Genomic DNA, 13624 nt, shown 5'->3' on the forward strand with positions numbered 1-13624 from the left:
TCTCTGCCCCTGTAATTTCCCCCTCTCCCTCTCCATCTCTTTCTCTCCGCACTCAACTTCGGTCTGATCTTGCCCCGATAAAAATGCCGCATCCCAGCAAATACACCCACTTAACACTCCCCGCCCTTTGTTCAAGTCGCCCAAGCACTGCATAATCAAGGCTTTGCATTCTCTGATCCAATCTGAACGCATGGCATGGGCCTTTGCGTGTCAATGTGCAGCTAATGCTTGTGATGTTTGCATAAATCAAAAAAAGAGAGAGAAGAGTTACAGTAAGTTAAATATTTTATAAGAAATTAAGCCTTTAATTGGTTGTTTAAATATTAACACACAGCAAAATGTTAAAGCTAAAGTGGTTTTTGCCTGATTTATTTTCTTACCTTTAAATAGCGGCGAGCACGAGAGTTTCGGCACACTGCCCTGTAGAGTAAATGACCCCTGCTTCTGTTGTTAGGTCTGTCAAGCTCTTTGTTCTCTCCAAGTTTACAATGATTTTAGGCAAACGCTATAATAAATTAGCTCTAATTAAAGCTGAATAAGCAAAAATGTTCTGCTTCTGTCCTCAGAAGACTTTGAACGCTCCTAGTTTTCGTAATGAATTCTTTTAAAGTGCTGCAAAACACATTTTAAATATGGATATAATAAGCTAAATTTCCCCTTACAAACAGTCTGGATTCTCACACCTTAATTATAGATGTGAAAGATGTGCAAATAAAGAAGATATCAAATGCTGCCATCTTTTTTAAGAAGGTATTTCGGCCACATTCAGAAGCCTTTTCAGGCTCCAGGTGGAAAATTCTGTCCAAGTAGAATTAGGAACGAAACCACAAATTAGAGTCCAACTAAACAGTCATTCTAGTTTTAATATTGTTAATTATGATAAGGAGGCTTTTCTAACATAAACGACTATTAGCATACGTGAGCTGATAGCCAAACTAATATATTTAGTTTATTACCAGAACAAAGTGTGTTTGCCTTAAATAAAACTCATTATTATTAATAGGAAAGTTAGCCAAGCATGTTAGTGTTGCAGTTTGAAGTTATAATGTTTGAAAAAGTGTCACTTTTACTGCAGCAGCATGCTTCAGTGTGTGGAGATGCTCAGAGTTTGACAGACCTGCCATGCTCACTCACACTCTGACAGGGGTGAAGTGAACATAGATCTCTAAATCTGAACTCTTTAATGCAGTCTGCATGCCTGCCTTGCTCATCTACTGAGCCAACCAGTAATGTGTCCTCCTGCCCTCCAGGGGGTGCCATATCTGGAATGGAGCCCACAGTAGACACAGTGGTGGTGCAGCCAGTCCCTGCCTTCTGGTACTATGTGTTGGCGGGAGGCGGTGCCCTCTTGGTGCTGGTCAGTATAACCGTGCTGGTGATACTGTGCTGCCACCGGTACCACTGGGCGACCAAGAAGACCAGCAGTAGTCATCATCATTCGGTGACGTACCGCAACAACCAACTGCCATATCAGCAAGGTCGCCAAAACTGGTACCAGAGCCAAAACCCAGGCTGTAATCTGATCCATAGCCCTAACCAAAACAACCTGAACCCAAGCACCGGGCCGAGTCTGGAACCCATGCTCACCATATCACTGGAGAAAGAGGACAGCTACGATTCCCAGTGTTGAAAAGGCCCATCTGATTTAATAGTATGTTTTTTAAATGAAGCGATCAAGGGGTGTGAAAAGAAGCCGTATTCAGCATAATCACTGCTCTTCACTGATGAGGATCTGCACAGAGGCACTCCAGTGCACGTTGCTGACGGCTGATCTAATTAACTGATCGGCGTACACTAAACTGGTAGAAAGAAGTCCTGACATTAAACTGTACCCCTGAAGAGCAGATGACAGAGCTTCGGTTGTATTTCTGATGGCTGAAGAGGGCCTGATAACGACACTGTGGGGCAATTTTTTTTATGTCGAGCGTAGACTGGCTTCTATACCTGAACCCTGAAAGCGAGCTGGATTATGACCACAGTAAATCACAGTAAAGGTAGTATGAATAACAGGCTGTGGATGACACACACTGCATTTACATGCAGCGTACAATGTCAGGGTTGTAACAGCATATCCCCCACCTTCAGTAAATGTCAGAGCAGGATCTGTCTGTCTGCCCCGCTCTGATCTGCAGCTTGGACATTGCCTGTCTCCAGATACCCGTCAGACAGAGGAAGGATTTACACACAGGTAGAAAAGACACGCTGTGTTTGTGTGCAGCATTAAGAGTGATGGCTGCTTCTCCGGGACTGAATGAAGCCCAATTTTATTTGCCCACGTGTGTTTGCGAGACTGAGATAGTGACAGAGACAGATTAATAACAAAAAAACAGGAAGAATTAGTGTTGCCGGTCCAGCTGTGACAGATAGACAGCTGCACATGCACCCTGCAGCTCTGAGACGGCTCACGTCGCATCACATCAGCTGAAACACGCGCACCAATATATGCACGGACACTTCTGAGATTTTCAAGTCTCACATGTTACTTTGAGTGTTTTTCATTACATTCTGGATATGCCTTTTTAAAAAACGTGCTTTAAACCTATAACCTCCGATATGAGGTAGTGCCTCTGTGTCCAGTAAGAGTCTGAATGGATGCAGTTTGACTCTACAGTTTGTTGCCTGGATCTTGTGGATAATCTGATGCCTGTGTCTGTCAATGTTCAAACTAAACACCCGTGTATGTCTTGCACACATTAGGTTGGGTGAATGAAACAAAAAGAAAAGAAGTACTATCGTGCATCATTTGAATGTGGAATATTGTTTTTCTTAAATCTCTGCAAATACAACAATCTACAAACAGTCTTTACTTTCTGCACATAATTGCCAAGGCCTTTTTTGTTTCTAACACATCCAACACTGGTATCCAGTCCGATAAATGAGACCAAACTTGCTTTGATAAAGAGCATTTTACAACTGAAGCCTTTTGGAAAATCATTTATCTGCTTAAAGACTGCCGACTGATTCTAGAGCAGCAACAATGTAACTTTTTCTTTATGTATTTTCTGTTAGGGGTGTAACGATTCTCCAGATCCACGGTACAGTCCATGTTTCTTTTGAATTAACGAGAAAAAGCAGCAAACAGGTTTTTGACACGATTACCTACCTTCACAGGACATCACTGGATGGGAGGATTAGGGCCACTGAGGAAAATATTTTTGAGTCGTCACTTTTTCATCTTCAGTGGCCCTAATCCTCTCCTGTAGGCAACAGCTGCCTTTAATCAGCTCCACATGACCAGCTATCATAAGCAATACAAAGTCATGTCTATTTAGCACATCATTACAGGACGCAAAATCTGTCTGTCAGCTGCTAATATTCATCCCATATTTGCAAACGCATGCTGTTTATACTAACACAAAAATGCTCCAGTAAACAGACGCTCATTTAAACTGGATTTTACAGCAAAGCTTGGCTAATGTACCAGACGTGACCCTGCAGTTAGTCTGCCATGGCTGTCACGTATGGTCTGTCTGTATTTACAGTCTTGCACTGAGTTGATGCACTTAACTTTTACATCATCTCCATATCGTATCAATAACAAGATGAGAGCGCAGCGGCGGTGAGGTCTAACGAACGAGGCCGTGGATGTATCGCAAATTTAGTGTCTGCTTCTGAACTGTTACACCCCTAATCGGCATCTGTCACTCACTGCAATGATGGTCTGTGTAGTGGATAGAAAAAGTCGACACACCTGTTAAAATGTCAGGTTTTATTGAGACCGAGATAAATAATTTCCAACATTTTCCATCTTTAATGTGACCGACAGTTTATCCTGTACAGTTCACATGGAAAACAAACTAAAATCCTTAAAAGGAGGGAAATCTCACATTTAAAGTAAGCTGGTTGCATTACACAGCATTTTGGAGGTAGTACTCTGTCAGCATGGCACATCGTAAATTAACATTAGTGACCCTCTCCAAACTGGTTGTGAGGGTGTCGCCTGTGCACAGCCCTCCTCAGGTCACCCCACAGGTTTTCTTTTGGGTTCAGCTTTTCTGGTGATGATATTTTTGATGACTTGGTGAAATTCATATCGATCTAGAACTTTCTAGCAGACACCTGAAGGTTTTGCACCAACGTTGGTTGGTATTTGAGACTTGTTCCCTGCACCTTGACTACTATTTATTTAAGTTCCCCAGTGCCAGCTGAAGAAAAACAGCTCCAAACCATGATGCTGCCATCACCGTGCTTCACAGTGGGTCTGGTGGTGTTTTGGTGATGGGCACTTTCTGGACTGTGGCCACAGAATTCAGACCGTAGAACATTTTCCCACATGCTTATGAAAGAAGTGAAGGATGCAGAAATTGTTGTCACGTGTGGTTAACGTCGCGGTCAGCCTCTTGGCAACCTCCCTGACCACTTTGGAGGGGCACCCGGTCTCTTTTAGTCAGTAACAAAGTGTTAACTAAGCAAGTGTCAGAAAAGTCGTGTTAGACCAGCTGAACTTTATTTGATTGTAGTCAGAATCTCTTTAACCGATGGCAGGTGTGTGCTGACTACTGTTTGGCATGATTTTGAATGTCATTGGTTAATTTTCTATGCAAACCAGTTATAAAAGGACGTGCAACCACATTATTTCATTATTTCATTATTTATTTATTCCCTCCGAAACGTTAACAGTTTGTTTTTAAATTGAACTATACAAGTTACAAGTCATATTAAAGAAAGCTCTCACCCCCCAACCGGTCACGGCAGATGGCCCCGCCCCTCCCCGAGCCTGGTTCTGCCGGAGGTAACTTCCTGTTAAAAGGGAGTTTTTCCTTCCCATTGTCGCCAGGTGCTTGGTTATAAGGGGTGTCTGATTGTTGGGGTTTTCTCTGTAGGTCTTTATTTTTGACTATAAAGACCTTGATGTGACTATTGTTTGAATACTAACAACATTGAAATGAATTGAATGTTTCGTCTTGGTCTTACTTGGCATTTTAACAGGACTGCTTTCATAAGTTTGATTGTGTATTTAATCAGCAAGTGTAACATGATGCATTTCTGATTAGCGGGTTCATATTTTTGCAGTGTAGAGAACATGAGCACTTTTCTTCTTAATTTACTTACATCTACTGTGAATCTTTTCATAAATTGATTAATGTTCTTTCTGTCTTTCTGTGTTGCTGGTGCACACTAGTCACACTATAGTTGTTTTTATACTTGCTGACTAAAAATTATATTGATTCTGCACACTGGGATGAAAAAAACTATTCGGTGTCATTTAGTGTTTTGAAAGCTTTGAAAGCTCTTTTAAAGCTTCTAGTTTGAATAAGATAGGAGCTCATAATAAAGCAAATCTAAAGTGTTAACGTGTTTTATGAAGAATGCTCACATGATGTCAGAAAAAATCTATCTAGATTGTGAAGCTGACGGTGTATCAGAGTGGACTTCACAGCATCTCTACCCCCTACATCATTTTGTTCATGCCCAAATCCCTGAGCCTTTTTATCAAAACCCACTTGTTCCTGTTCTTCTCCTTCCCTTCATTGCAAATCCTCCCAGTGAAAAACACAGGAGAGAAAATGAGAGGCAGAAATGGAGGGGAGCAAAATCTCTCAGAGGAGAAGGGCCCATTAAGCGAGCCCCCTTTTTCTCCAATGAATGTGCCCAGAGATGGAGGGAGATGAAAGAAGTAAAAGGAAAAAAATGCTCTCTATACTTTCTAAAGATAGATCTTTCTTTTACTCTAAGAGGGAGGCTAACAGGGAGGCAGGTTGTGGTTTGGATTGAAGGAAAGAGAGAATAGATGGAGGAGGGCAGGTTGTTTCAAACACAAAAGCAGATGAAAGAAGTCTTTTGGCAGAATAGACAGCGTGATGAAGCCTCACTGCACTGCACACACACACAGACGAGCAAACGCCATCTAACCACCGCAGACCTCTATTAGCCAAGAACCCAGATTTGCAGCAAGCTCTCAAAACACCGTTATCAAAATCATTGTTTCAGGCATTTTTTCCACACTGCAGATATTCCCCATATTGGCTTATTTCATCATGCTGCATCTTATAAAATGCTGTTTTGTGCCTTAGTCAACAAGTATTTTAGTTATTTTGTGCTTGCATATCCATTTTCAGTGTGCCGAGCCCCTCTCCCTTCCATATCAATCGACTCGCGTATGATTTACACATTATATGACTCATTCTAGCAGCCTTGTGCCATAACCCAATCAATGTGGGGCTGGATTCAAATAGAGGAGTGATATACGGGTGTATTTATGTTGTGCTACCCGTGCACTTTTCCCCTGCACTCTCTCTCACTCTCTATCGAACTTTTGCAAGTTTCTGGCGTCTTTTCATGCGGCCCTTATAAATCAGCCTCCCTCCCTCCCTCTCCCTTCTCCATCACAGACTACTTTGAAGCCTTTTAATAATTCTAATTAGATAATGGAGCTGATTGCATTCATAAAGCCCTGCGGTAAGCATTTCTAGCCCTGAGGCCATCTCTATTTTTTCTCTCTTTCCTCCTCCTCCTGTGGAAATATTATCGTACAAGCACTCTAACAGGTCCTCGGGCCCCTCTGGAACAGCGAATGGTGCCAAAGAGCCATCCCTGTCTCTTCCTGAATAAAAAAGATCCTTTTTTATTTTTCTCTTTACTAATTGGAGAAGGGAGATAAAATGGGGCTACGGGGAGTTTTAATCTCCTTTCAGATCCATGCGATGATTCTTCTCAGGATCCTCGCCCGAGGGCTTTCAGCCAGGATCATTAGAAAGCGTTCAGCAGTCATCCAAAGAGCGTCCAAACCTCTGGTTTTTATCCTGATTTTTTTCTTCTTATCTTTCTTTAAGTGATTTAATGTTTTGTCAATGCTTGCAGTGAAAAAGGAGAATTTAGAGCGTGGAGGGTCTGTAGTCAGGCAGCAGATTTACAGACGTGTCGTCTTTTGCATTTCAGTAGGAACCTTTAAAACATAATTACAGCACGGCTACCAGGTTCATTAACTTCTGAATAACTGCACTGTTTTTACATCTAATTACACGAGAGTATTAATTCATTAAAGTCTGCTGCTGACGCTCTCTTTAATCACTTTTTAGTTTTGCAACCTTTCATGCTTTCAGCTTGATTGTAAATTTAGATACAACCACGCGTTGAGATTTTATCTTACTTTAGCGTATAGCTTTGTTTTTTATTTCTTAATGAATTAAATGTTTCTTCTGTAAATCTGTTGGAAGCAGAGAGGCTTGATGATTTTGAAACACGGCCTCAGATGAAGCTGAGTTTAGTTCACTCGCTCCGCCTGAGTAAAATCAGCCTTGAGGCTGTAAACTTCTTCATCCCCAGCCACATTGCTGTTATATTGCTTTTGTGCACTTTCTCTGCCTCTGTCAAGATTTGATGGTTGTCTTTCAATGTCATGCACTTTGAGGACATTAAATATTGATGTCAGTCAAATAACTACATTTAGAAACGCTCCACTGTTTGCTTAATTGAATGCACTCAATTAGCATAGGATTTGTTTGTCGTTTTAATATTTGAAATGAAATTAAAATTTGGTTAATTCCTTTAGTTTGTTCTCTAATTGGGTTTGAAAATCAATTTTTAGAAAACAGTCTTTCATTTAAACTCAGTTCTACGACATTCATGAGCGAATAGTGCAGCAGGTGTCATTTAAAGGAATTCATCTGTAAGCTTTGAAGAAAATATGCAAAGTTTGTAAATGCAGTTTATTGAAGGTGTAATCGCAAGATGCCAAAACTGTCTCACAGACGAACAACTTTATCTAATTGAGGAAATGAAGCTTTTTTCATATGTTCTAAATGAGTTTTTCACCTTTTATCTTCTGAATATCTATTACAGTTTCACTTCATAATGTGTTTTTGATTCCTCTGCTCTGGCAGTAAATGATTATCAGCTGCTCAGATATTGCTCCATTTATTTCTGGGGACTGTAACGTCAATTTCCTTGAATAAAACTGAAGAAGAATCGAGCCCTCAAAACCTCCAAAGCCTTGCACTCTGGCCTGCCTCGAACATTTAAAGTGGTATTTTAGCTTGTTGAATTTCACGGTCTTGGAATAAAAAGAAAATAAACTGTGGTGAATGTGAAGGTAATAAAGGTAATATTTTTCTATGAAACTGTTTTGTGTGCTTTCATTTTTTTAAATTCAGCCTCCACTCGCGTCTTTCTTTTCATTTCTAAGCAAATAAAAAAAGAGCACTGATGCTTATCACATAATGGAAGTTGCTGGCTTTACGCAGGTAGTCTGGGAGAAGAGTTCAGTAAGACTGGATGTTGTTTTTCGCCGATAGACCGAGCGCGGAACAAAACAGTTTGGAGGAGCTTTCTTCCCTGATCTCTTCAGAAAGTTTAAACTCTTTGAGCTGTTTGATACCCATCTACAAATGCAGCGTAGACACGGAGCGACGTTATCGCGGCGGGACTCTCGAGTAGCTCCAGACGGTTTAGATTAATACTGTTATTCTTTCTGTCTCTTTAACAGATCCCAGGCCAATAGATTTTGAAAAAGATCCTGTTTTCAACCACAAGCCCCCCATCAACGAAGGTGAGGTTATCCTCCTCTCTCCTCGCAGCCTCGGGCTATACTGGCTGTTTTACAAGTCTCACCCAAAGACAAGTGAAATTGCTCTTTAAGGACAGGCGTGCCTATGGCTCCTCCAGAAAAGAGCCCGTGGCAACGGTGACAGACAATCTCTGCTGTGTGCAAAGAAAGGAGACGAGTGTGAGCGAGCTGGCAAAAGCGCATGTCTGCGTGTGCATACGGTGTGCGTTCTTCCTCGTCCTCCTCCTCTTTCATGTTCCACGGCAGACAAAGTGAGACAGACAGCTTCCTTCTGGGCACCGAGAAAAACATCTGTCTGTAACAATCACAGATTACATGTGTGTGTGTGCCCACTGCTCCTTGTTTCTTTCAGCCCCTTGACAGAAACAAGACGAGAGTACTCAGCTTTTAGCTCGCTAAACAAGTCTGTTTACTGTCTGTTTACAGCTTTCCTGCTTGTCTGCAGTGTGTGCTTCCATAAAACACTCCAAATGCAGCACTTAATTGTGGATTGGCTCGTTTGTGTGTACACATTCATTATTCGGATTAGCCCGATTGCCTTACTAAGTAGGAGTGCACACTTCAGCCCTCACCACATGCACCAGATCGTACCTTTAGAGTAATTAATTGCATTACGTTTTCCAAAGTTGCTAATCAATAACAACTGTGGTCTTGAATACATCAGCTTGCTAAGATTTCCTATTTTCTCTCCAGACTATGTGTTCCCAGGGTGGCCATCCTCCTTCTCCACCCCCTCCTCCAACATGGACCCCCCCTCCGTCACCTTGGTGTCAGAGAAGGACAAGGACAACGCCTGGCTGTACACGCTCGACCCGATCCTCCTCACCATCATCGTGATGAGCTCGTTAGGCGTCCTGCTGGGAGCGGTGTGCGCGGGATTCCTCCTCTACTGCACGTGCTCCTACAGCGGGCTCTCCTCGCGCTCCTCCACGACACTGGAGAACTACAACTTTGAGCTGTACGACGGGATCAAGCATAAAGTTAAGATGAACCAGCAGAGGTGCTGCTCAGAGGCATGAGAACTCAGAGGGGAACTCTGGAGAGTGATGGTGGGGGAAGACGCGAGCCCCCGCAAGTCATCTTGTTCTCAGACAATTTGAAAACGAAGCACTATCTGTAATCTCGACCCCCGTGTCCCCTACCTAATGCCCCGCTAACCCCTTGCTCTGATGTCTAACGGGGTGAACCCGGAGTTTCCCCGATTGTCTATGTGCCAGTGGGAACTTGTGATCTTTATCTCCCCTACATGCTACGAGGCCTAAACTAGGGGAACATGTGACCCCCGTCTCCCCCCGCCTATAGTCCATTTTCTCCTCTGCCTGCAGGAGACAGCCTGCTCGATTCTAAAAGCCTGTGATTGAATGAAGGAATGAAAAAAAAAGAGTATTAATGATTGATCTACCATTGAATATTACCCACGAGCCACTGGGATGACATCGAGAAGAATGGACTACAGCACCTGTGACAGTCTGGACATTTGGACTACAAATGGCAGCACAGTCTGGGCTAAAATGTTGGGATTCTTGATGAAGAAAGGAATTTGATGATCCGCCCTCGTGACTGACGCAGACGTGAAACTTCAGCGCGAACAGCAGAAGCATGTTCCACAGGGCACCAGTGGGTGGGTTCAGTGGGTCATTTTTGACTGAAATCAACACATATCAAGTGAATGCCTAACCCCCCCCCCCCTCCAAAAAAAGTTAAAAAAGATATTGAACCACACAACTCAAATGATCTAGATTTCTAATGGCAAAGAAGGAAAGGAGTATGAAAAAGGACATTTTCTTTTTTTTGGTTTGTTTCTGAAAGTGTTGGATATGAGTTCTGTGAGTTTTTAACGTCCATTAGCCTGCCATGTGGCGCTCGCTCGCTCCTTTGTCTGCCCCGGTCTGCGCTTCGTGAAACCAGTGGCATAGAAGAGTAATGGTGACTGTTTTTGTTCTGTTTTAGACTTGTGTCTCTTTGGGAAAAAAAGGTAAAGAAAAGCCAGCTTCAGTTCGTAGCCGCCCTGTAGAGCTCTTATGCCATTTTTTTAGCCTTTTATTTTAGCATTGTGTTGGACTCCACGGTCTTACGTGTTCTTTCAGTCCTTTACTAGCTATTTTGGCCTATTTTCCATTACAGATTATGAGTCTTTACAAAGAGTAGAGGAAAGATAAAGTAAGGCAGAAAATCAGAGGTTTATCAAAATCTAACATGCTGTTATGGAGTCGTGCTTTAGATTCAGTATTCTAGAGTTTGTTTTTGGTATATATCTCTATTTTTTTGCTTTCCAAACTGTACGATGCCCAAATGATGGACAGACACTGTGTGAAGAAAATGTCAGTGATTGTTTTATTGCAACCTATGGATTGCCAAAGAGCCTTGTATGTGCACGGTAGGGCTGCGGGGATTAAGAGCGATGAGTCGTCACGCCGCTTATCCACCACTTTACCCTTCTAAACAAAGGCCGCTCAAAGATGAAAGGCGAAAGAAAGACTACAGGAGGAGAACGGAAATCGCACTGTCGACTTTTTTGGACACACAATCGAGCCTTAAGCTAACTACAGTATACGCTGTATCGGAGGACAGCCATCGAGGAGGGCCAGTGCTGCTGGAGAGACTGATAAACAGGAGGAGGCACACACACACACACACACACAGGTAGAGAGGAAGACAGAGGCAAAGACAAATAAATGGTTGTGTTTACATGCAAGTGCCAAATGTGTTATTCAAAAAAAATACCAAGCAATCGATCATTTAGCCTAAACTGAGCCTTTACCTTTCTTAAAGGTATCTTCGACAGCTGATAGCATCCCAGGTGTGTTTCTGCTGTTGTGTTTCTATTTTGTTTGTATTTCATGCACGCAATTGAGTCACAAAATAAAGAAATGTTATTGGTGGCAAAACATTTAGTGAGACTGCAAAAGAAAAAGCAGGTAAACGTGCAAATTTGACAAAAAACACAGGTTTTACTTTGTGATGCAACACGTGAAAAGCAGGATAAAGATGCAGCTTCTATCACAGGTTTAATCATTTATGAAAGTGCTGCAAATGAATATCTAACCGAATCAACGCCCAGTAATTTGTTTGACATTTCTAAAAAGAAACCATGTTTGGTTGGAGTCCTGCCGACTCGAGGTCGGCTTTAATATTCCCCGAAGTGCTCTAACAAAAAAACACTGATGTTAAAAATATCTGCAAACCTTGTGTTCTGACAGAGAAAAGTTTGGGGAAATATAGATTTTTCTAATGCAAACTTCACTTGTGTTATTTAAGAAATTACTGAGCATAATTAATATTTTTTAATAGAAGAAAATCCATCCAAAAAGTTTCAACTGGGAACATTAAATCAACTTTGATCAAATTAATATCCAATCCAGTTATTCTGTGCATGTGAGCGTATCCAAAGACTGCGAAAGTAAAGAGCAAACAAAATAAAAGATAGAAGATGAGCGTGAGGAGGACAGGTGGACGATGAGAGACACACACGACTTCAGACTGGAGGACTAAACGTTGAACTCCGCCTCTTTCTTTTACAGATGAAACCTTAATCCTAGGAAGTAGGTTTTGATTTTATTTTGAACCTGTGAAATATCACGTTGTTATCTTCTACGGTGTAAACTCAAAGAGCAGAGGAAACGGGGGGAATTTGGAGGAGAACGTGTCGCGCTCGGTGCATCTTTGCCTGCAGCCCCCGTTCTTTCTCTCTGTCTTCCTCTCTCCTCTTTCAAGGGCACGCATCGATATAGCCAGGAGGCCTATTAAGGAAACAAAGAAGATGAAGGGAATAGTAAAAGGTGTTGAAAGAGAGATGAAGGAAGGGAACAATGGAGGGAGACGGAGAGTTTTCTGTCCATCTAACTGTGTTTTCATTGGACTGTTTTCCAAGTGCCTTGGAGCTCTCATTATGTCTCTCTTGCTTGCTCTCTCTCACTCTTTCTCTCTCCCAACTGATATCTTACTCTCTCTGTCTCACACACACACACACACACACACACACACACACACACTGTAAACATGACTAGAGAATATATTGCAACAGTTCTATAGAAACAATGAGACACACACACTCATGAAGTTGTCTCTCCTCCTGCGTGACTTTACTCACTCATTCCTTCTGGAAGTCCACATAGTATTACCTCTTCTGTCTCGATGGACACACACACACACTAATGACAGACACACATATGTACACTACATCAACACAAACCTACGGCACTGGCCAGATTATTCAAACTGTTGTTTGTAGACTTTGTACAGAAAAATTTCTTTTTTTAATGTTATTATTATTATTATGATTATTATTATTATTATTTAATAAAGGCTAAACAACATGTAGTCTGGTGTTTTGTGTTTATTTATATTCATATGTATACATTCATATATACATACATACATAAAAGAAATTTCCATCACATGTGCAAAAGTCTTGAGCCAGCGTCTCTATATTCTCTGTATTTTGCTTTTTCCAAGGATGCAGACTCATTTAAACTGGTCTTGATGGTCCAGGCTCTCTGGAGGGCTGTTAAAGTTTTTCTGTGGGCACTGGCTTTCCCCCCACTCATGTTTAGTCTAGTCCTCCTGCCTGAGCATTTTCAAAAGAATGTCTACTTGCTTGTTAAGACAATTAACTCTGGACTATGAATCATTCAGGGATTTAAAAAACACACCTACGAGATGGGATGAACTGGTGTTTTGTCTACACATAAAACCCAGAAATCTTAGCAAAGAACAAATTTGAAATCATATTTTCAGGCACCTAAAAACCTAAAAGTCACGTCCTTAAGAAGCAGGAAAAAACCAGCAAGGACCTGAGATCTGCATTTGGACCTTCAGCTGATCCATCTGCTGTTCACTGAAGCCTCATCAGAAATCATCTGAGCGGAAAGGCAGCTGTCAAGAAGCCAAGTTACACAAAAACTGAACTCAACTAGTTTGTCATGATTTGCTGGGCAGCTAGTTTTATATTACAAGATCATTCAGAGATTATTAGCATTGCAGCTGACGGCCTGGCTCTCCATCCTTCTCTCCAAATGTAGTTACTCCTGGTGTAAAAACAATAATAATAATGTCTCTATTTTGACATTATTAAAGCTTAATTTTGCATATTATGCTAACATTTGTTCATTGTTATTA

At 41.7% G+C, this 13624-nt stretch overlaps 1 protein-coding gene across 4 annotated transcripts in view; it reads left to right on the forward strand.

Moving 5' to 3' along the window:
* Positions 1–12826, forward strand: part of LOC308409961 (neuropilin-2-like) — a 93665-nt gene extending 80839 nt beyond the window's left edge. For 2 of the 4 annotated variants that reach the window (XM_080902956.1, XM_080902958.1), the window contains 2 exons: positions 8426–8488; positions 9200–12826. In XM_080902956.1, coding sequence (XP_080759082.1) covers positions 8426–8488; positions 9200–9525 — 389 coding nt within the window. In that variant the 3' untranslated portion in view covers positions 9526–12826. Of the gene's footprint in view, positions 1–1250; positions 8401–8425; positions 8489–9199 lie in introns of those variants that run through there. The other 2 variants (XM_080902957.1, XM_080902959.1) reach the window with 2 other exon arrangements.
* The last annotated feature ends 798 nt before the right edge of the window (positions 12827–13624 follow it).

Source organism: Rhamphochromis sp. 'chilingali' (genome assembly GCF_963969265.1).
Source record: "Rhamphochromis sp. 'chilingali' genome assembly, chromosome: 14".
In the NCBI taxonomy this organism is placed as follows: Eukaryota; Metazoa; Chordata; class Actinopteri; order Cichliformes; family Cichlidae; genus Rhamphochromis; species Rhamphochromis sp. 'chilingali'.